This window comes from Talpa europaea (assembly GCF_964194135.1).
Source record: "Talpa europaea genome assembly, chromosome: 11".
Lineage (NCBI taxonomy): Eukaryota > Metazoa > Chordata > Mammalia > Eulipotyphla > Talpidae > Talpa > Talpa europaea.
This window is the reverse complement of record NC_140078.1, coordinates 25,420,566-25,444,755: the sequence shown is the minus strand read 5'-3', so window position 1 is coordinate 25,444,755 and position 24,190 is coordinate 25,420,566. Positions and strand designations below refer to the sequence as shown.

Here is a 24,190-nt window from a genome sequence, read left to right as displayed (position 1 = left end):
GAAATTTCTGTGAGGCAACATTCATTCAAGTGTTGATCTGCATTTCACCGTCCAAGAATAACAACAGTTATTTATATAATTTTATCCATGTTTCTGTTTTTTCCTATCCATTTCACCCTTTCACCCCGCCCCTGCTGAAACACTGTAGCTTGTTTGGGATGGGGGTGGGGTGCTATACAGTGTATATACACATGTACATGTTTTTCTCTCTTTTAATTCCTTTGGTTTTGGTTTTGCAGAGACAGACTGAGCCTTTTTCTTATGAACAATATTATTTAAAAGTTTGGAATTTAATGTCACTTAATATCATTTCTAAGTAATGGAATAGGTCCCCGTAATGAGGAGATTTTTAGTGACAGAAAGTTAGCTTAATTCAATTTCAGAGGACAATAGAAGACCAAAGACGGTGATAAAATGTATCACCACAAGTAATTTTATAAAAAGAAGTGCCAGAGTGTTTCAGTTAAAATCCCTACCAAAGTTTACCAAATATGTCAGTAGTTATGGAGTTGGCCTTACCGAGTCCCTGAGACTACAAGACCAGCTGTTCAATCCTTACTGAGAAAACTTTGTCAGTGACTTGAATAGTTATGTGGGATTCATGTCTTTATGATAATATCTGCCACCCAAGGCTACATGACCAGCTACTTTATCTGAAAGTACACTAAAATGTAAAAAGCATTAAACCTAGCTTTGTGTTCCAGGAAGTCTTACGACTTTTAAAAATAGTGTGTCTATGTACTTCTAGGCTTATATAAAAAATTGTCATAGTCATAGCTCCAAAATCCTTCCTGTGTTCACAGTCAGAGCTAGTGGAAAGGAAGAAAGAACTATGACTAAGGCAGAAATCATTATGCAGCTGTACTTTTTCCCAAAGAGGAGATTGGCTAGCAGGGTAATTTATAATGAACAGAAGAGCAAGGTGAATCCAGGGCAATGTCATCATTCAAAGACAGCCTCTCAGGGAAGTGAAGTTTACAAGTGGAATAACACAATGGACATCTTATCAAGACAGGTGCAACTGGAGCTTAACCCTGATGGGAAACTCTAGAAGATAACTAAAATATTTCTCAGAGTTAGTCCAGAGTTAGTCTGCCTGCAGGTGAGGAAACAGGTATTTATGTACCAGCATACCTAAAACTTCAAGACTGCTATCTGTGTGGTGAGTCAGGCTCTAGGAGCAAGAAAAAGTCATATGTATTTGATTCTTCAGAGAAATAGAACTAACACGTCATAGATTGATAGATGATAGATATATACAGATGTAAGTATGTGACATTGGCTCCTGCAAAAATGGAGGCTGAGAAGTTCCATAATCAGTTGTCTAGAAGTTGGAAGCCAGGAAATCCAGTGCTGTAGTTCCAGTCTGGTCCAAACAGCCAGGGAAACAGGGGAGCCTATGTTTTTAATCCAAGTCTGAGCCTAAAGGCATGAGAACCAAGGGGCTAACAGTGCTGGTCCAAATATTAAGGCTTCATCATCAGCTACTGCAATACCCAAGATGAGGAGATGATGGAATTCCCAGCTCAAGAAGAGAGAGCAAACTTAACCTTCCACCACCTTTTTGTTCTGTTTAGGTCCTTAATAGAATGGATGTGCCTAGCCACATCGTTAAGAGTGATTGTTTTCACTCAGTTTACCAAGTCAAAGGCTAATTTCAATCAAAAACATCCTCATGAACACACCAAGAAATGTTTTACTAGGTGTCTAGTCATCTTTTAGCCCAGTTAAGTTGACACATAAAATTAACCATCACACCTCAGGCAATAGAATGAAGGTCTTGATAAGTAGAAAACTCATATCCTCATCACAGTAATCTGGAAGATTGGGAGTTTTGAGTCAGCGGGCAAGGAGCTTTTGGAGAACAATTAAATAGAGGAAGAAAAAGGAAGAGTTGGTATCTCTTCTGATGGGTAACACTTCCCATTTCTTCCTTTTACTCTCCGCCTCCAAACCATAACAGTAGAGCAGGGAAAAGTCCACAGTGGCAACAGACAGAAGGTATTAGCACATGTTACTGTAGTTCCAGTTCCTCTAGAATCTTTCACGAGGACGCTGGAAAGTTTCCTAAAGAGAATTGCCGAAATCCATCTGAGGTCTGAGGACTGAGAGTATAATTAGGAGTTAAGAGGCCCAATTTGGAGCCCAAATTCTGCCTTAGCTAGTTTTATGCTCAGGGACATCTTGTTCTGCAGTTCTGGTTTGTTTTTTACTATTTAAAATAGGAGTCATAGAGTATTTTCTAAAGTTTTTTTTTTTTTTTGTGTGTGTGATCGTAAATTTCAATATACCATGTAAATGTTCATCTTTATGTTTAATATGAATTGCTGGCTGAAAATAGTATGGTTTATTTCTGTCTTTATAAGTGGTTTTAAAAAGGTACAGATATTTGAATTTGGCCATACACTCTTCCTTGAAATGGATTTATTTATAGAAACACAGCCTAAGATGTAAGAGAAACATTCAGTAATCAATTAAGCCCTCTAGATCGTCACATTCAGCCTGGAATCCTCCATCAAAACATGGAAAATATGCATGTGACCAACCAATAGGTGGTTGAAGAGTGGACTACAATTTGAAGAATAACTTTTTTTTCATTGAATAATTCTTCGTAAAGGTAGCTCTAGTTTTGGGAAGTTTCTTATTTTTCCTATCTCTTTATTTCAGAATGAAAAATTTTGAAACCAATGATTTATCATTTTCTCCTAAAGAAAATTTTGGAGACAACAGTGGACTTGCTACTTATGTGGCTAAAGCAATAGACCCATCTATCAGCTGGGAGGATATGAAGTGGCTGAGGGGATTGACTTCACTGCCAATTGTTGCAAAAGGCATTCTGAGAGGTTTGTTTATTTCTCTGTGTGAGTTCATACTGACGTACTGGTGTCTGCTGGATATGATCATGACATTTTTAAAAGAAAATAATCAGAAAAAATTAATGTGAAAATAGAAAGAGACAACCTCTCTCAATTCTCCCCTTTTACATCAGCAAATGTCTCCTTGTTTAAAGGGAATATTCTGAAGAAATGTATGACGTAAGTAACATTACTTTTTCAAGAAGTAGGAAGTTAGTTTTTTCAAAATATTGAGATACTGTCTGTCTGTCTATCTATCTATCTATCTATCTATCTATCTATCTATCTATCTATCTATTTTGGAGCTATCACCAAATCATGGAATTTGGCAAGATCTAGGTAGCAAGATCTTGGTAGAAAGTCTTGAGCTTTGACTGAAAACTTCAATAGTTAGTTGCCTTCAGACCAACAAGAAACCATATAATACCAAGAATGATATTATGATAACCAGACCTGTTTTATGAGCCTTTTTAATTTTTCTTCTTATCACTCCAAGTACCAATGATTAGAACTGATAACTGAATGTGGTGAATCCCAAATTACCTCCCTGTGAAGAACTGATGACCAGTGGTGAATCCCAAATTACTTCCCTGTGAAGAACTGATGACCAGATCATTAAAATCTTCAAATATCAAGCTGTGGGTATTAAGGGACTTGATACCAGTGCATTCAAATCCCACAGGGAGGGACCAAAGACTATAATAATTTGGAGTTAAATGTGTTCACCCACAAAGGCAGATTTTCCTGCCTTTGAAAACATTTCTTTTGTACAGTTATATAGATACCTGACAAAAAATATTATTTTAACAGAGATGTTTTTAAGTGGCTTTGGAATGATTCTGTTTACTTATCTAAGGGTTAACATGGTTGTGACTCAGAATTAAAACTTTTTTTGCAGGTTTACTTGAATATGTATGACACACATGACCCCAATTTAATTAATTTTTTGGTATTAATTTGTCAGTCATTTACATATCTATATAACTTTGGGGATACATTTTCATACCTTCATATGTGCACACACTTCTCTTACCTTCCACCAAAACTCCCATGCCCATCACCTATTGGTTCCCCTCACCTTTCCTTTCTCCCCTGATTCCCTGTGGTAACCATGTTATTTTCCATGGAGTGTAAGAATTGTTTTTGCTGTGCTTTACCAGTATGTGTTTTTTGGTTATTTATATTCCACAAATAAGTGAAGCCATTGGTATCTGTCTTTCACTTTCTGACATATATCACTTAACATAATTACCTCATTTTATTTGATCCCAAAAGGCACTAATTCATGTTTGTTAATAGCTGAATAGTATTCCATTGAGGTTATATTCTAATTTCTTTATCCAATCATGTGTCATTGTGCACTTTGGTTGGTTTTATGACTTGGCTATGGTGGATAATGTTGCTGTAAAGATAAGATTGCATAAATCTTTTCAGATTAGAGTTTTCATATTATTTGAGTAAATACCTAGCAGTAGTATTGCTGAATCATATGATATTTCCATTTTTATTTTTTAAATGTGTCTCCATGCCATTTTCCATAGTGGTTGCACCAAATTACATTCCTGTCAATAGTGGATAAATGTTTCTTTACCCCCACATCTTTGCCAAAATTTGTTGTCTCCATTCTTATGATATAGGCCATTTTCTTTTTTTAAATTTTTTTTAATTTTATACATTTTTGTATCATTCTTCATTATTGCACAATGTATGCATTTTCATCTTGGTTATAGTCCCTGTACAATTCCCACCCTCCTTGTTCTGATTCTACTCCCTCTCCCACCCCCCATAGTGTGTCTCTGGTTTATAGTTGCTTGTTGATTTTGATTTTTATTTTATTATAATTATTCTTTTTCCTGGTCCCATATTTAGGTTTTCTAAATCCCTGCTATGAGTGAGACCATCCGGTATTTTTCTTTTTCTTTCTGGCTTATTTTGCTGAGCATGATCCCTTCCAGCTCCATCCATGTTGCTGCAAATTGCATGAGTTTATCTTTTTTGATTGCTGAGTAATATTCCATGGTGTCTATGTTCCACATCTTCTTGATCAAGTCATCTATTTTTGGGCATTTGGGTTGTTTCCATAGCTTAGGTATTGTGAATAGTGCTGCTATAAACATAGGGGTGCAGGTGCCCTTTTGAATTAATGTTTCTGTGTCCTTTGGGTAAATACCTAGGACTGGAATTGCTGGATCATATGGAAGCTCCATCTTAACAGGTTGAGGAATCTTTACACATCGTTCCATAGTGGTTGGACCAGTTTGCACTCCCACCACCAGGGCAGGAGAGTTCCTTTTTCTCCACATCCTCGCCAACATTTGTTATAGCTAGTTATTTTTAATATGTGTCATTCTCACTGGTGTAAGATGGTATCTCACTGTAGTTTTGATTTTCATTTCCCTGATTGCAAGTAATGCTGAACATTTTTTCATATGCTTGTTGGCCATTTCCATTTCCTCTTTGGAGAAGTTTCTTTTCAGCTCTTCTGCCCATTTTTTGAGTGGATTATTTGCTTTGTTTTTGTAGAGTCTCATCAGCTCTTTGTAGATTTTTGTGATCAGTCCTTTATCATTAGTGTTGTGTGCAAAAATTTTCTCCCAATTGTTGGGGTGTCTCTTTGTTTTGGTTACCGTCTCTTTTGCTGTGCAGAAGCTCTTTAATTTGATGTAGTCCCAGCTGTTTATCTTTGCTTTTGCTATCACTGCTTTGGGTGATGAGTCTTTAAAGATGTTACTGAGGTGTATGTCATGCAGTGTTTCACCTATATTTCCTTCTATATATTTTATGGTTTCAGGTCTTATGTCTAGTTCTTTAATCCATTTTGAGTTGGTTTTTGTACATGGTATGAGGTAGTAGTCACACTTCATTCTTTTGCATGTAGTTACCCAGTTTTCCCAACACCATTTATTGAACAAATTTTCTTTGCTCCATTGCATATTCTTTGCTTCTTTGTCAAAGATCAGTTGATTGTAAATCTGTGGGTTTATTTCTGGATTTTCTATTGGTTCCATTGGTCTGTGTGTCTGTTCTTGTTCCAGTACTATGCAGTTTTGATTATTATGGCTTTGTAGTATAGATTGAAGTCTAGGAGTGTGATGCCTCATTCCTTTCTTTCTTCTTTTTTTTTTTTTTTCAGGAGAGCTTTGGCTTGATATAGGCCATTTTCACAGGGGTAAGGTGATATCTCATGGTGCTTTTGATTTGCATTTTCTTTATAATATGTGATGTTGAATGTATGTGTAGGCCATCTGAATGTCTTCTTTGGAGTAGTGTTTATTTGCATCTTTTGCCTTTTTTTAATGTTATTTGTTTTTGTTTTTGTTGTTGTTGTTGTTATTCAGCAATAGAGGCACTTTATGTAGATTTGAAATTAACCTTTTGTCAATGTGTGATGTGCAGATGTCTTCTTCCAGTCTATAGGTTGCCTTTTTATACAGGTGATAATTTCTTTTGAGGTATAAAATCTTTTTAGTTTGATGTAGCTCCTCATGTTTATTTTTGTTACTGCATCTCTTACCATTGAGGATACATCCCTAATATATCTCTGTGGTTGATGTCCAATAGCATATCGCCTATGTTTTCTTTTAAGTATTTTATGATCCAAATAATTTTTACAATTGTTTGTTCTTTTCCTTGAAAAAAATCCATTGAGATTTTAATAGGTATCATGTTGAGCTTATAAATTGCCATAAGTAACATGACCATTTTAACAGTGTTAATTCTTCCAATCCACGAACATGGTGTACCTTCCCATGGTTATTTCATCTGGGACCACTACCACCACCATTGCCCCTCTTTTCTTCTCATCTATATGGATTATGTGACTTTTTTTCTACATATTTTCATGTTTTGCATATAGCAGATATCCCAAATGTTTATTGAGTAAAATCCTATTTAGAGAGAGCTCAAACATAAGAGAAAGACAGATGGGGCATTTGGCATCAAAGGAAATAACTTATTTATACATATACAGTTTACATTGTCTAATTTTTCTGTAACTATTCATTTCATTTATTTAACAAACAAGACTCATCTCTATGACAACTGCATCAAGTACTGCATATGCTTAATCTGAATATGAGATTGGGGATGGCGGAGCTAGTTCTGGGAAATCTAGTTCTTGTTATTTCACAGATCATCAGTCAAATGTTGTATGTTTTGACTGAAAGTCACCCATCCTCTTTCATTTTAATTTTATCAGAGAAGTACAGATTATGTTTGCAGGAACAGGAAATCTTAAGCAGCTGGAAAGGTCTTAATGAAACATTCCCCCCTTACCACAATTTTAAGTATTGCATTTTATAAAAAAGATGTCAAGGATTTTTCTTGTGAAAAATGAGCAACAATGAGCCTAAATGAAAAAAAAAAAAAAGAACTTCTTTTACATGCAAACAGACAATTTACCAAGATATATTTTGGGCCATAAAGAAAGTCCCAATAAGTATAAAGGAAAAGAAGTTGTATAAAGTATATTCTCAGACAATAATGGAATTTTCAATTAGAGTCCAATAAAAAATATATCTAGAAAAATCTCCTGTTAAAAAAAAGAATTACATTTTAATGAATGCAAATTGAACTGAAGATATAATCTCTTGTGGTTAAACTCTGCCCTTGGAAAACTTCAATACAAACTCCAAACACGTATTTGAGGAGTTGGTCTTTTTCAATACTTCTGCTAACAAAAAAAAGGCATAATATTTTTCAAGAGTTCTTTTAAAAATTAAAAAAAAAAATCTAACTCAGCTGTCTTACTTCCATAAAGGTATTTTGTTTCTTAGAAACTAACTACATCTTCATATATATATGAACAGAATATTTATTTTCAAGATATGCTCAATGAATATTCATTCAATGTGCCTATATAGTGTTAAAAACTGCTGCCATCTAAGATTTAGTTACTCTAAACTCCTGTGAGATAAACAGAGTTCTGGATAAAAAGCTCCTAGGGCTTGAGAGTAAATTTAGAGTATTTATATTCACTTAGGTCTTTTAGATTAATCATGGAAATAATGTATTAATAAGATGGCAAATAATGTATTAAGTGGCAAATTAACAAATGTGGTATGTCACACCAATATACTCTAAGGATTAATAAAAATACAAAAAATTCATGAACATTTTGCTAAGTCAGAAAATTTTGACCCATTCATTAAAGCAATATTGTTTTGGGGCTTCCCTGGTGGTGCAGTGGATTGAGCACAGCACTGTGAAGCTGTCTGCAGCCTCTGCAGGGGAGGTTCAATTCCCAGCTGCCAGGGAGATTCCCACATGGTGCAGCAGACCTCTCCTGTCTCAACCTCTGCTCCCCTCAGCAGTGTGTTTCAGTCAGTCTGCCTGTTCTGCTCCCTGCTCTGTCTCTGGTGGATCCTCTCACCCTCCTGCACCTCTGGCCTGAATCCCAGCTTTTGTATAAAAATAAATAAATCTCTGGAATCTCCACACAGCTTTCCATATTGGTTGGACCAGTTTGCACTCCCACCAGCAGTGCTGGAGAGTTCCTTTTTCTCCACATCCTCAACAACATTTGTTGTAGCTAGTTTTTGTTTTTTTTTTTTTCCTGGGACCCTTGCCGGTGGCCGAGGATTGAGCTGGCATTGCAGAGGCTGTGGGCAGCCTCACAACCCAGTGCTCAACCATTGTGCCGCCAGGGGAGGCCCCCTGTAGCTAGTTTTTTAATACGTGCCATTCTCACCTGTGTAAGATGGCATCTCATTGTAGTTTTGATTTGCATTTCCCTGAAAAATGATGTTTTATATATATATATATAAAAGAAAAAAAATGAAAGAAAAAAATTAACAGATTAACATTAAAGTAAAAAATAAAAATAAATCACTATTTTTTTAAAAAATAAAGCAATATTGTTTTTCTCTCTATGTTAAAATAAAACTCTGAATAAGTTTCCATAATTAGCTAAAGAAAGAGGCTCACATCTAGTCATAAATTGTTCTTTATTTTTCTAGATACTTACTATTCTACCTTCTGAGTAAACCATTTTATCTTTTCCCCCAACATTTCCAGCATTGCCTGGTGAAACATAGAAAACCTCATGAAATGATAGAAGATAAACTGTTACTTTGTAGCACTTACTTCAAATTAAATTTTCTTTATAATTGTAATCCTGACTGTGATGCAAATATATTGTTATAAACAGAACTCAAACAGACTTACTAAAAACATTCAGTCCATGAATCTTCCTCTACCTACTAATCTTTTCAGTTTACATGCCTCATGCTATCAGATCAAAACAATAATAGTTAATATTTAACTGAGTGCAGAACATGTGTCAAGGATTTTCTATGCACACTTTTAACTCATTTAATCCATATGTCAATCATATGTGGGTTGTACTCTAATATGCAGAGAAAGCCACTTACATAACATGAAAATACCAGGTGCATGGCTTCAGATCTAGGTTGACTGACCACAAGCCAAAGCACATAATCACTTTGTCACTAGATAGCATCAATTTATTGACAGTATTCATTTTCTGAAAACATAGGTTGCAACTAAACAGTTGCAGACATCTGAATTTGAGGACTGCATACCTCCTCAATCATAGGGTTCAAAAATATTGCAGTGTATACATATTCACTTTTTATTTGATATTTGCTATAATGCAAATAAGTAGATAACCAGAATAAACCTCACCAATTCCAAGTATATTTTACATTGTGTGTTAAGGTTATATGTATACTTTTATAAAGTGCCATACTGGGTCTCTTTGTGGGAATACACAAATTCATGCAAGCATTGACACTGAACAGTCCAATATGCCAACAAATAGCCAAATGTGGCTATTTAAATTAATTGAAGTTAAATAAAAGTAAAATTCCAGCTCCTCAGACAAAATGCCATATTTCTGTTACTCAGTGGTTACATGTGGCTAGTGGCTACTATGTTGAACTCTACAGATCTAATTTATTTCTTTATTTTTTCTTGTTGCTTTATATTTAATTTTATACTTCCAGCTATTTGAGTGGTATATTTCCATATATTTCTATCATCACAGAAAGCTCTATAGGGCAGCACTCTATTGAGGCATATAACACATTTTAAATGATAATGTACTGGTTTTCTGGTTCAAAATGATTAACAGAATACAGGTGTACTTTCTCATCAGACAAGACCCCAAAAATACCTGCGCCTGGGCCTCCCTGGTGGCGCAGCGGTTGAGCTCTGGGTTGCGAAGCTGCCTGCGGCCTCTGTGGTGCCGGTTCGATCCCCGGCTGCTCCCCGGCCACCAGAGGAGGGTCCCACATGGCGCGCAGGCCTTTCCTGCCACCCGCTGCTCCCCTCAGCAGTGTACCTTGGTCCTTCTGCCTGCTCTGCTCCCTGCTCTGACTCTAGTGAATTCTCTCACCCTCCCGCGCTTCTGACTGTACCCAGTGCTTGTATAAATAAATAAACAAACAAACAAACAAATAAATAAATAAATCTTTAAAAAAAAATACATGAGCCTATGACAGCAAAGCAAAAGAAGACAAGAGACACAACCAAATGAGAACTTAAAGAACTTTATAAAATAAGCAAATATAAGGGAGCATGTTGATTGGAGAAAAAGACAAGAAAAATGCTGTTTAGGCAGCATAGGGTTTCAGAGGGAACCCTGGAGAAAACAAGGGAAAAGTCATAAAATGGAATTCCTGAGACTCTAGGTGTCTAGTCTGCAAGTGTGATGGAGATTAGAACAGAAAATTGGTGACAGGAAAAGCAAGGGGGTTAATTGGAGTTTTGCTTGTGATTATATAGCACCAGTCAGCAATCTTGATGCCCCCCCTCATTATTTTGTACACCAATGGGCAAATTTGGTTTAGTATCTTTATTCTTTCTGAAGTAATAAATTGATGTCTGGGACAAACTCTTGTTGAATAGCATTTACAAGATGACATATTGTTGTCTTAATTTTTACAAGATGACATATTGTCCTCATTCTGACACTTGAGGGACTTATAGTTCAATAGCCTCTTGGCTCACTTTTCTTGCTCTATCTTCATATATCCTATATAAGGAGCCTAAGAAAGAATTTCTACTCCAAGCAAAGCCTTGGCAGGAGAGAAATTTATTTATGAAATAGTCTAGGAAGAATTTAGCTGCTCCCCAATCTTTATTCCTTAAATATGAGTGGAAATTTACCAACAGAAGTTATATCAGAAATATCAAAATATAAAAGACCAAGATTAAACTACAGAAAAGCTGAACCTTGAGGAATGAAATAAAACAAGAAAATAATTAAAAAAATTTTAAATGATAGGCTCAGGGAAATATAACCAAATAAGAAGAATATGCCTGGAAAGAAAAAGAGAAGGTAAAAGAGAGTTCCAAAAGATTAAAAATACAATTTATGAAATTAATAATTGCTTGAATAGTCAATGTTATTCCCTAATACATAAAACAATAATACAAATAGAAAGAAAAGTATGATTGAGTAAAGGAGAGGCTTAAAGACACTTTAAAATATCCACTATCCAATGATAGGTGTTTCCAATAGAAACAACAAAAGAAAGAGGCAGGGAGGAAATTATTAAAGACAGACAATGTCTGGATGCTGGAGACATAAGTCATTCAATTGAGAAAACAAATTACAGCTCATTATTTCCTCTATGAAAATCAGGAAAAAATAAAGAGGAAGAAAAAATAACATAAAACAAGTTCTTTACAAAGGAAATTTACAAAGTCAAATGCATCAATCTTGTCAACAACAAAGAACACTAAAAGACAATGGAGTAATGTCTTTAAGGTTCTAAGGAAAATTTTTCAATCTAGAATATCACCCCTAACCCAATTTCATTTCAAACACAAGTGAAGTTATAGTACCCTGTAAGTTTACCTCCCATGAATCCTTTTTTAGGTAGTTACAAAGTAAAGTACTACAAACAAAATGAAAACATAAACCAAATGTAGGCATCATCAGACCAGACTACAAGAGATTCAACCCAGAGAGTGGGAGCAATTGTGTAGGATGTAGATTAGCAGCAGGCCTTGAGAGTAGCCAGAGAAGGAAAAGGAATCCAAAGTTTGTTTCCAGAAGGAAATTCAGGTGATTTAAATAGATTAGGTAGAACAACTGAAAGGTTTGAATAATTTGAAAAACTATTTAAAAAGTTAGAAATTGATTTAAGAGAACATATTTTTAAACTATACTTAAAAATTTTTTTAAACTATATTTTTTAATTTTTTATAATTAAAAAAATTAAACTAAACTATAATTTAAAATTGTATTTTGAAGCTGGGTTAAAGACGTAACATAAAGTCATAATGATACATTTTTTTCTATACTTTAATGGGCAAAATACATTTAATTATAGAATGGTATAACTTAAAATGATTATGAAGTTATAACTACCTGGTAAAGAGTGTTTCTGAAATACTTGTTGTTACACGTAAAGTTCTTGCCATTTACATATTCTTTGATGCTATCCAAATTGTAGAGGAGTAATTCTGCTAAATGCTGAACGATATGCTCTTATTAATAATAAAAAATAACCAGCTGATCAACTGATAGTTTTACTTCATAAATTGTTGTGGATGCTGCTTTTTTTTTTTTTTTTTTTTTTTGGACCAAGGAAACTACCACTACTACTCTTGATCTGACCTGTGGGTGTATTTCACTGCTAATGGTTTCAAGCAAGGTATTATGTGTGAGGGCTGGTTCCCTTTAATGGATGCTGCAACAGCCAAACCCAATCTTTCCAGTAAGTTGCTGTTTTCATATGATGGTTGTCTTGCCCTTTCTAGGTGATGATGCGAGGAAGGCAGTTAAACATGGCTTGGATGGGATCTTGGTGTCAAATCACGGGGCTCGACAACTCGATGGGGTGCCAGCCACAGTGAGTTTCAGCAAATGCAGGAATTTCTCTTTGGAGTTCCCATTTCTGCCGTGGTTTTGACTCTCTCTGTCTGTCTTTTCTGAGTATATATTTTTGTAGTGAACATTAAAGGTGAAATAAGTGTAAAAATATAAGAACTTGGATTTTAAGATTAGTGACACATAACTGTCTAAATTAGATCTTTAACTAGCCCATTGCATTTATTTGTAAGCTTGTGAAAGTCTCTGTTAGATAATAAATTATTTGCAGGCCAGGATTATATAGGTAAACTAATGGATAATGTAATATAGAGTTTGGAAAAAAAAAAGATTATTCCATGAAAGTCCAAAGAAGAGCTAACAAACAATTGTAGTAACAACATAAGGCTTAAGTGAAATTTAAGATTATTGGTACAATTATTAGACGTCAAGATGAGCGAAAAGACTGGAACTTTCCATTGAGGTAGGGGTTGAAAATTCTAGAGAGAGAGTAAATGGGTGAATGGGGGAAGGAGATAGAAATCCTGTGGTTCAGGTGAAGAGAATTAGGTGAGGTGACGAGATCACACTAATTGAGTCATGTATTAACTACCTTGGTTGCACATTGAAATCACCTTAGGAACTTCAAAGATACCTAATGCCCAGATGCTCCCTAAAGCAATTATCAGAAACTCTGGGCATGGGGGTAGGGAGGGTACCAGAGGAACTATAATAGTGTTTCTTTTAAGCTAATGAGGATATCCCAACAGGCATCTATGGTTTTTATTTGCTGTAAGCACAGTATGAGGCAAGTCAGAATCTGGTTTCTAGAAACAAAAGTAAACAAAACTGGTCAGGAAGGTATGGGACAGTTAAAACTGAAAAAGAGCAGTTAGTCCCAAGAGACCCAAGAGCAAGAGCCAAGAAAACCAACAGAGACATTGGGGCAGATTTTAAGATTAAGGTCAAAAGTCATGGAGATAGAGACATATCTTCAGGTGGATTTCATGGGATTTGTGTTCCAGAATATACCAGGAGCTGTAAATGGAGTGGGGGTGGTTGTTGGAAAGTTATCTTATACACTGTCCACTTTTTCCTCTGTTGGACCTGTTTTTAGAGATGTGAGGAGAAATGTGAAATGGAAAAGAGTAAGATATGTTTGGGGTATTCCAAGCAACTCATTTTGTTTGCAGTGTCTGATGGAAGTAGGGGAGACCCTGGAAATCTGCTTTCCTGCACTGATATGGGAGCAGGCTCTTAATGTATTATGAGTCACTGGATATGCAAAAGTCAAGCCTTAATTTAGCAGTAGTGATTCTTATAAATTGGATTTTGTCATGACAAGGAGGCAGGAAGTTAGGTGGCCTGAATAATAGCTGAGAAGAGAAAGAGGGGCCTCAACTACCATGGGGTAGAGGGAATTAGTTTCCTTTTCAAATCTTAGCTTCCTCATCTTTTAATTTGGCTCGTGTCTTTTAAACGGTAATAGTCTAGGGTTCTCCCTGGTGACACAGGGGTTAACCTCTCAGTGCTATAAAGCTATCGCCAGCCACTATGGCCTAAGTTTGATCCCTGGCCAGGGAGCTAACCCACTGTAGGGTAAGGAAAAATGTCAGGCTTTTCTGCCCTCCCGCCATCAGGATAGATGATGGATCCTTGCGGTCCTGAATTCATGCCTGATGGCGGGCACCTGGAATAGGGTGTGGGTGTAGGTAGATGGCATTCACCTGGGCTGAGACTGGGATTTTTAAGGGCGGTGTCATGGGAATGCCAGTAGAAGCCAAAAGAGAAGCCAAGAGAAGCAGAGAGAGAAGCAGAAGCCTAGAGAAGAGAAGCCGAGAGAAGCAGAGAGAGAAGCAGAAGCCTAGAGAAGAGAAGCAGAGAGAACGCCAGAGAGAGCCCAGATAGAGTGAGGATTTTCTGGGGGCTGGGAGGCCTGCCAGCCCCCCAGCATCCCTGCCTGCCATATACCTGGTAATCCCAATAAAAACCTGCAAAACCACTGAGGACTCTGACTCCTCCTTTACCTGGTCTGCTGGATCCTAGAAAACCTGCACTGTGGCCTGTCCTGCCTTTACACCCACATAGTGCAGCAAACCTCTTCTATCTTGCCTGCTGCTCCCTTAGCAGTGTATTTCAGTAGATCCACCTGTTCTGCTCCCCACTCTGTCTCTGTGAATCCTCTCACTGCCCCCCGCACCTCTGGCCTACACCCCAGTTCTTGTATGCATAAATAAAAAATAAATCTTTAAAAAAACTTTAGTAGTCTAGAATCTGATTATCATAGGATAAGTTAGACTCATGTAATAAAACTAAAACATATATAAGTATAAATGTTTATGCACACAAAATAATGTTGTGCTTTCCAGAACACCATCTCTGAAGTGACTCATCATTTACATTTTTTCCTTTTTATCAATGCTGTTCAATTATAGTTATTATATGGCTGGCTTTAATTGGAATGACTAAATTTATTCAAATAATTGGAAGTAGAGTAGAACAAATATTTAGTCAAGTTATAGCAAGTTATTGTTTTGTTGAACCAGCAGGTTGATTTAAGTAAACCATAGACCAGTTGTGTAGGTTTTAGGGCAGAGTGAATGGCTTCGAGGGACTACTGGGTATACATACTACAGCTCATAGTTTTTCCTAAAACACTAATGGTAGGAACGAATCAAATAAGTTTGCTTTGCTTGAATTTACACAGTCAAGAATTTAAATAATAAAACTGGAAGTTTTCAACTCTTTCCTATTCAGTTTTACTTATAGAGACACATCTTTTTAGGGAGTATTAACTGTTGCCTGCAGGTAAATGAAGGTGGAGAATGAAGCCTTCCTCTGGGCAGTAAGAAGTAGGTTATAGCTCAAAATTTCTTTAGAGATTTATGTCTCTCTTGTGTATGAAGACATAGACTTAGTGTGTGGGCCAAATTAAGTTTGTTTTCTAAAAATAAAATCTAAATCCACTGAAATCAAATCTAACCAGAGTTTAAGGGAAAAATATCTAAATGGTGTGGTTTATTTCCTTCTGGCTGAGGGGATATGGAAAGTTATCTAAAAGGGCTTTTTGAGTTGTGGTCTCGGAGCCTGTTTTTTTTTTTTTCCCCCCTTTCAAGACTCTCCCTTCTCTGTGCAAGAGAGGGGATGCCTACTTGAGTTTTGCTTCATACTTTAGAGCAGATTTAAGACCCATGATGATGAGAGAAATGTGAGAAAAGATTCCATTTATGAACATGTTTTTCCCTCAGTGTGTGGGTTTTGAGGTGAGTGCTAAAAGGCTTGAAGGCGATGGTGATATAAAGCTTTTCAGTAGGTGTACTGAATAACTGCCACCCTGCAGATTATGTGACGTCATAAGTCAGAGTCAAAGAGGTAGAATGATGTCACCGGAAGAGTACTGAAATGGAGTCTAGTGTCTTGGCTTCTATTCCTGGTCCAACCTTGTCTAAGAATTAGAGCTAAGTGATAAAGTCATTCAAACTTTCAAGCTGAGACTCTTCATAGTGTTGTGCTGGTTTCGAAAAGAAAGCTATAGACTTTCTGCATTTCTGTTTCTCATGGGGCTCCAGGTACCTATCCCTGGGAGTCCGTCCTTGACAGGAGTTTGACTTCAGTTCATCTTAATTCCATACTACTGAGATCCACTGCCAAATCTCTACTATCCCCAAAAGGAGTTAAAATTAAGTTCATGTCAAGGTCCTTACCTCCTAGGTAAGATGTGACAACAGGGTTCTTGAATTAAAGAACAATATGGCAATCAAATTAATTTCCAAAATCTGTAGTACTGAAACATCTCACACTGGTATCTAAAAATGGATTTCCTGGAGTCTGAAACTTAGGGACATTTTTTTTGGTCAATTTTTTTCTTATACTAACTGGGCCCAAACTATCTTAAGTTTAAAGATAGGACATTCTTTTCTAGTGAAAATTCTCAATTGCAAAGAATTTTCATAAACTTAGTATTGGGTTCTTAAGTCAAGTGTTTCCTAAATTGAGTCCTCGGGTACATTTTGCTTTAAAAAGGGATCCATCCATTTGAAAAACACTTGATTTTGCTGTATAACAAACCACTTTAAAAGTTGCTGCAGAGGGCCTCCCCGGTGGCATAGCGGTTGAGCGCTGGGCTGTGAAGCTGCCCACAGCCTCTGCAGCACCGGTTTGATCCCCAGCCACCGGCTAGATCCCCGGCCGCTGGCAAGGGTCCCACATGGCACACAGACCTCTCCTGCCGTGCCTGCTGCTCCCCTCAGCAGTGTATTTCAGTAAGTTTGCCTGCTCTGTTCTCCCCTCTGGCTCTGGTGAATTCTCTCACCCTCCCGCACTTCTGACTGTACCCAGTGCTTGTATAAATAAATAAATAAATCTTTAAAAAAAAAGTTGCTGCTGAAATTCAGTAGCTATTTATACTCATTTCAAATATTTCTTGGTTCTCAATGTGGGCTGAGATCTACTGGTCATTTTTCTCTGGTCTTTCTCATATGCTGTGTGGTCACTTGTGTCTAGTAGGGCAGGCTGTTGTAGTAGGACCTAGCAGGCATGGCTCTGCATTGTCCCACATCTAGCACTTTGGGTGGTCAGGGGTTCATGAGGAAGGTTTCCTAGAGAGTAAGAGCAAATATGCAAAGCCTCTTGAGATGGAGGCTTACAGTCAGCACACTGTTACTTCTCGCACATTCTGTTGGTGACAGCAAGTCACGATGCTAGTACAGATTCAAGGGGTTGGGGAAGTAGAATATTCCAGCCCCATGTCTCCTACATGATGGGAGTAGCTAAACTGTCAGAGTACAAGGAAATGAAGATGAAACAATAGAGATTATTGCAACTGTTTTTGTAATTGCAAACAATCAGCCAAACCTGTACAGACCAGTGATTTTCAAAGTATACTTAGTGGAACATCGTCACCTTCCATCCCTATCCCAGGCCTGCCTGGTGAAGTGTGATGGGTTGGGTTAGGTAGAGTCAGGGAAGGATTTGGGAGCAGTGGCCTGACTTTTGTTTTCTTCATTTTTATAAAAGCTCTGGTTTTATCTCTTCTTCTTCTTCTTCTTCTTCTTCTTCTTCTTCTTCTTCTTCTTCTTCTTCTTCTTCTTCTTCTTCTTCTTCTTCTTCTTCTTCTTCTTCTTCTTCTTCTTCTTCTTCTTCTTCTTCTTCTTCTTCTTCTTCTTCTTCTTCTTCTTCTTCTTCTTCTCCTTCTTCTCCTTCTTCTCCTTCTTCTTCTCCTTCTTCTCCTTCTTCTCCTTCTTCTCCTTCTTCTCCTTCTTCTCCTTCTTCTCCTTCTTCTCCTTCTTCTCCTTCTCCTTCTCCTTCTCCTCCTTCTCCTTCTCCTTCTCCTTCTCCTTCTCCTTCTCCTTCTCCTTCTCCTTCTCCTTCTCCTTCTCCTTCTCCTTCTCCTTCTCCTTCTCCTTCTCCTTCTCCTTCTCCTTCTCCTTCTCCTTCTCCTTCTCCTTCTCCTTCTTCTTCTTCTTCTTCTTCTTCTTCTTCTTCTTCTTCTTCTTCTTCTTCTTCTTCTTCTTCTTCTTCTTCTTCTTTCTATTTTTATGTTCAACTGATTTGGTTTAAAAGCTTTAAATAGTTTCATGTCCAAAATGCCAACAATAAAGAGTCAAACAATGGATGCTATTGCATGGTAGAGAGATGAGAAATCCCTGGAAGTGGTCATTTTGGGGACAAAGAGCATCTTGGATGGGATGGGAACAAGGCAGGGATGGACAAGAGGAGTCTTTTTTGTGAATCCAATACCTGTGGGATTCTCCTCATGTCTGTGTAGGATTCTTTTGATCCATGCCCTGCACCATCTGGCATAATGACTTCACGTCACATCCTCAATAAGGTGATGAATCCATGAATGAATGAGCAATAGTAAATTGGATTCCTGCCATATTTTCCTGTAGAATAGCTCCACTGGAGTTAAACTCACAATTAGTTATCTGCAGAACCACTAAGGCAAGGAAAGCTGAAATGAATGGTCTCTTAGATGTGTGGCTCGCAGAAAGGAAGGAAACTTAACAGTCATAAAATAGTGTATTTGTCTACTGTATTTATTTATGAAATCTCCTCTGTTTAGAATTATTCTGGGTAACATATCCTGTAAAACTGCTGCTACAGAAAGAAAAAGAAAAGGATAGATAAAAATGCTCAGCAATGACTAGAACATGCTTATCCATAGACAAATGAAACACCAATCTGGGTTCTATCTTATAACCCAGGATTCATATTTTAAGTATCCTTATTAGTTTACTTTTAAGCCAGGTTGGGCACTGGAAATAATCTAAACAGACTTGATTTGCGTGACTTTGAAAATGTGTATTGAACCCAAGCTAGTTAATATTTTTCTTTGGTTCTGATTTCAAATGGGGAAATATGCTTAATTATACCTTGCATCATCATTTGGAAATTGTAGCATTTATATGTTGATGTAACTTGCCTGTTTGTAAAAGGAGGACTATGTATAGGTAAAGAGACATATGTAAGTAGATCCAAAGCATGTTTGGCAAGGCAGAAAAGCCAAAAGGAAAAGGGGAAAATCACATTACCTGCCAAACATTTAGGGGTTGCATGCCAAGTGTTGCCTTCACTTCCTTCAAATCTGTAGCTGGGTTTGGCCTTCAGCTTTTAACATAAAACTCTATTTAAGATTAACCTCTAAAATTTTAAGAAATAAGTGGAGAAGCCTTTAAGCATTTTTAGTATAATTATTTCTAGAAAAACTGCATTCACATGAATGGTAGCTTCTTCAATATGCATTTTAAATAGGGATTGGATTTAATTTTATATCTAAATATTTGGGGATGAATGCAGGCAATTTCTACAGATTTTGAAATACAGATAACCGGAGATTATTTCCATTTTCAAGTTAAAAGACATCAAAAGTAGCCCACTGTTTCTATTATTAGCTATTAACTGTATTGGCTATTAGCCAGTGGTGTTATCTATTGACACAAATATATATTCCAAAACCCAGTGATATAAATCAACATGCATTTATTCCCATGAAGATTTATGTCATCTGGAGGTGATCTATATGTGGTAGAAGTTCGGTGGCTATGCCCCAAGTTTAAGGTCCAGTGGGACTTGATGGGGCCAACTCTGCTTCTTTAATATTCTGAGGCCCCATAGGGGAAGGGGAAACATTACTCAACAGACGATCCTCTCCTAGCAAATGGCACAGGTGCAAGACAAAGTTGAAACACATGAGATTTTTTAAGGTCTGCACCCAGAAATGGCATTGTGCTACCTCTGCTTATATATTATTGGCTAGAGAAGGTTGAAAGTCCCAGGCAATGTCAATGAGTAAGCAAGTATACCCTGTTTCTTTAAGCAGGAAACACTGTAAAATTTCCTTTAGTGGTGGACTCAAAGTAGTGTGAAAAATCAGGAACAATATTGCAATTCACCGCATCAACTTCTATGGGATTCCTGTATTCCGAAGTGCTAATTTAAGCCCATTATCAATTGTCAATCAAGACCAGAGTCTTCATGGCACATGTGGTTATATTCCTTTAAAAGCAAGAAAGATATTTTCATGGAGAGATCGCTAATATATGTCTGGATGCAGAGTATGTCCACCAAGGAAATTAGAGACTAAGGTTTCATCACCAACTGTGTTTGCATTTTTTTTTTTTTTGTGGGACCCTCGCCAGTGGCCTGGGAACAAACCGGCACTGCAGAGGCTGCAGGCAGCCTTGCAGCCCGGTGCTCAACCGCTGCGCTACCAGGGGAGGCCCTGTGTTTGCATTTTTATGCCACACTGTATCCACTATTAACTGAGTGCAAATTTTGACAACTGATTTTCAATGAATAATATTCAGAATAATTTACATGAACAAGTTACTTCATTTCTTTGTATGTATACAAAATATTTGTATTTATACAAAAATATACAATTTATATTTATACAAAATATTTGTATTTATACAAAAATATACAATTTAGACAAAATATTTGTATTTATGCAAAATAGTTAAGAGGTTATGTTTTAAAATTGTGTTTATATATTTAAAAGTCATTATCAGTAAATTTAAATATCCAAAACAGAAAAATATCCTGGACTTTGAAAGAAAATTAAGCCACTCAATTCCCAATTTAGTGGATTTTTAGTTACTAACATTTGCACCTTTTTCTTTACTCATGATTCCAAACCTACTTTCAGTTTTTTTGCAAAGTTCTACTCAATGCTTAGTGGTCTGTGGAAGTCCAATTATGAAACAATTCAGTATACTAATGGCACATTATTGATCTTTTCTCTCTACAGATTGATGCTTTGCCAGAAATTGTGGAGGCTGTGGAAGGGAAGGTGGAAGTCTTCCTGGATGGGGGTGTGCGGAGAGGCACTGATGTTCTGAAAGCTCTGGCACTGGGAGCTAAGGCTGTGTTTGTGGGGAGACCAGTCATTTGGGGCCTAGCTTCCCAGGTAATTTGCTAAACACACACACACACACACACACCCTACACACATATATAAAATAGAATGAATAATTTGCTAAATACACAAACACACACACACACACCACACATATATAAAACAGGATGATTGGAAACTAAAATCAACACATGAAACAGATCAAAGTGACTTACCCAAAACATCTATATCTTTTACTTGCTTAGGGAGAGAAAGGTGTTCAAGATGTGCTTGAGATACTAAAGGAAGAATTCCGGTTGGCCATGGCTCTGAGTGGTAAGACTTGAAGACTTGTCATTAGCATTCACAACTTTCTTTTTTTCTACTGATCTATGATCTTTGAGTCAGGCTCCTTGATGGAGATAAGTGAATTTGAGGGGAGGAGCATGGATCATTTGAGGTGAAATTAATATTGAATTTGGCTCCATATTTATAGCTCTAGTGCAGAGCACTCTGTGAATGAAAAACTCTACAATGTGCATGTCTGTGGCAGTAACTTAACCTTCATCTTTGTCAGGTTTTGTTTAGGCACATTTTAATAGGAGTGTCTTACAGGTGAAATCTACATCATCTTTGTCCTTGTCTCGTATATCATAAACACACAAATCTAACAACCAGTCAATGCTTCCATTTGAATACCTAAGTAGAATCTCATACTCTACCTGCCCAGAACTAAACTGCTATCTTTTCCCATTAAACCCAGTCCATCTGTAGATCCTCTAATCTCAGTTCATGTTAATACCCTTTTTCAGCTGCTCAGATCAATGATTTGACTCATTGACTTCTTTTCTCCCATACCCTCACTTCCACTGGGGCTCGATCTTTAAAATATAATCAAGAGCCTCCCTGGTGGTGCAAGGGGTTAAGACACAACCTATGAAGCTATCCGCAGCCACTGCAGCATGAGTTTGATCCCTGGCCAGGGAGCTACCCTCATGGCACAACAGACCTCTCCTGACTCACCCTCTGCTCCCTTCAGCTGAGTGTTTCAGTCAATCTGCCTGTTCTGTTCCCCACTCTGTCTCTGGTGAATCCTCTCACCCCCTGCACCACTGGCCTGTACCCCAGCTCTTATATGCATAAACAAATAAATATTAAAAAAATAAAATATAATCAATATTTGACCTCATTTACCACCTCCACCACCACCACCTTGGCAGGCCCATCATTAGCTCTCTTCATCTTGTATAGTATGATCACATTCCTGTGTATCCTCATCTCTTCTCTTGGGTATAGTGATCTGCTGGTCTATCTCCCCTCCTGTCTACACTGACCACAGTAGTCAGAATGGTTCTTTAGATGTTAATCCAGATCATGTCATTCTTCCAAAAAGAACCCTCTAGTGACTCTTGGTTTTCTCAAGTGCTTACAATCGTCTATAATGCATCAAGTGGTTTGATCCCTGTCATCTCTCTGGTCTCAGATCCTACTTATGTCACCCTTCCTTCCTTATTCTGCCCAGGCAACATTTGCCTCCTTGCTGTTTCTTGAGTATGTCAGACATGTTTCAGCATTAGGGCTTTTGCACCGGCTCTTCCTTCTGCTTGAAATATTTTCCCTGTATGTCTACCAGATGAATTCCTTCACATTCTTCAATTCTTCACTTATGTTGTACTTTGTGAAAGAGCCCCTTCAGACCATCCTATTGAAAATGGCAACTCATTCTTCACCCAACCACTCAACTTCCAGTTTTCCTTCGTTGTTATTGTTTAATTCTTTTTCCATAGCCCCTCCCTATCACTTTCCATAGATCACCTACCATATCATTTACTTTTTAAAATCACATGCATTTTTTTTGTCTTTTTTTTTCTCTAGAATGTAAGAAGCACGAGGCAGGGATTTTTATCTATTGTTTTCACTGCAAGTATTCCCACTGCCTGGCATACAGTAAAAATTTGTGGAATGAATGAATAAAATAATAAATAAGCACAATTATTACTAGTGACTTTCAAATTTGACTTAGAATGGGCCTCTAGATGTGAAGAATGACCATGAGTTAAATATCCACTCCCCCACATTTGAGGGCGACAAGGGTTTTCTATTCTGTGATCCATGTCACCCAGATTGTCCCACAGAGAGAATTCCTGAGATCACTGGCTGCTGCACTGAGTCTGCTGGACACACCATCATGGAGAAAAATGCCATTCTGCGAATCCTTGCTATGCATTTTAATTTACTACAGACATATCCTAAAAGAGAACTTTCAGCCACTGACTCTCTATTAAATGTGGCAGAAAGAATATACTCTTTGTGTTAATAAAAATATGTGCCAGTCATTTTGTGTTAAGGACTGTTTAGGTAATAAAAATGGTCTCATGCCACATAAGATTTGGCAAGCCTACCTTGAATCATAAACCTTACATTTGTCAAGTTTTACATTCCTTGGGAAAACGATTACCTGCCTGATTATTATTGCATTCATTTCATATTAAATGTATGCATTATTTTTTCAGGGTGCCAGAATGTGAAAGTCATCGACAAGACATTGGTGAGGAAAAATCCTTTGGCTGTTTCCAAGATCTGACAGTGCACAATATTTTCCCATCTGTATTATTTTTTTCAGCATGTTTTACTTGACAAAGAGACACTGTGCAGAGGGTGACCACAGTCTGTAATTCCCCACTTTGATACAAAGGGTGTCGTTCTTCTCCAACAAAATAGCAATCCCTTTTAGTTCATTGCTTTTGACTTTTCAATGGGTGTCCTAGGAACCTTTTAGAAAGAAATGGACTTGCATCCTGAAAATATATTAACTGTTAAAAAGAAAACATTGAAAATGTGTTTAGACAACGTCATCCCCTGGCAAGCTAAAGTGCTGAAAAACAAAAGGTATCCTTTGGTAAAATTGGAGGTAGCTAACGCTGAGGTAAGAAGATAATGATCTCACTTTATTAACCTGCATTGTGTTTAGACGTCCTTCAAACAGTGTTCTTAATTTGTAAACTCTGGTTCATAAGATTGGACATGCCTGGTAAGACAGGGGATTTGGATTCATAATACTGAGAAGGGAGCGCTTGATGGATTTGGGATAACGTGGTGGTAATTTTGATTTTTCTAGATATATTTTAGCATCCTGAGCTAGGCTACATCTTTGTATATTTCTGTTCATGTTTTTAGTATTGGAATGGATCTGAGTATTTTATGATTATATATTGC

General features: G+C 37.1%; 1 protein-coding gene across 1 annotated transcript in view; it reads left to right on the top strand.

The window, feature by feature from the left end:
* HAO1 (hydroxyacid oxidase 1) overlaps positions 1–23,558 on the top strand; it is a gene marked incomplete at both ends in the record, with an annotated part of 52,512 nt that extends 28,954 nt beyond the window's left edge. Inside the window, 5 exons of the mRNA XM_084247470.1 lie at positions 2,668–2,843; positions 12,588–12,679; positions 20,888–21,046; positions 21,241–21,310; positions 23,488–23,558. Of these exons, the coding sequence (XP_084103596.1) occupies positions 2,668–2,843; positions 12,588–12,679; positions 20,888–21,046; positions 21,241–21,310; positions 23,488–23,558 (568 nt within the window). The remainder of the gene's footprint in view (positions 1–2,667; positions 2,844–12,587; positions 12,680–20,887; positions 21,047–21,240; positions 21,311–23,487) is intronic.
* Positions 23,559–24,190: the final 632 nt, after the last annotated feature.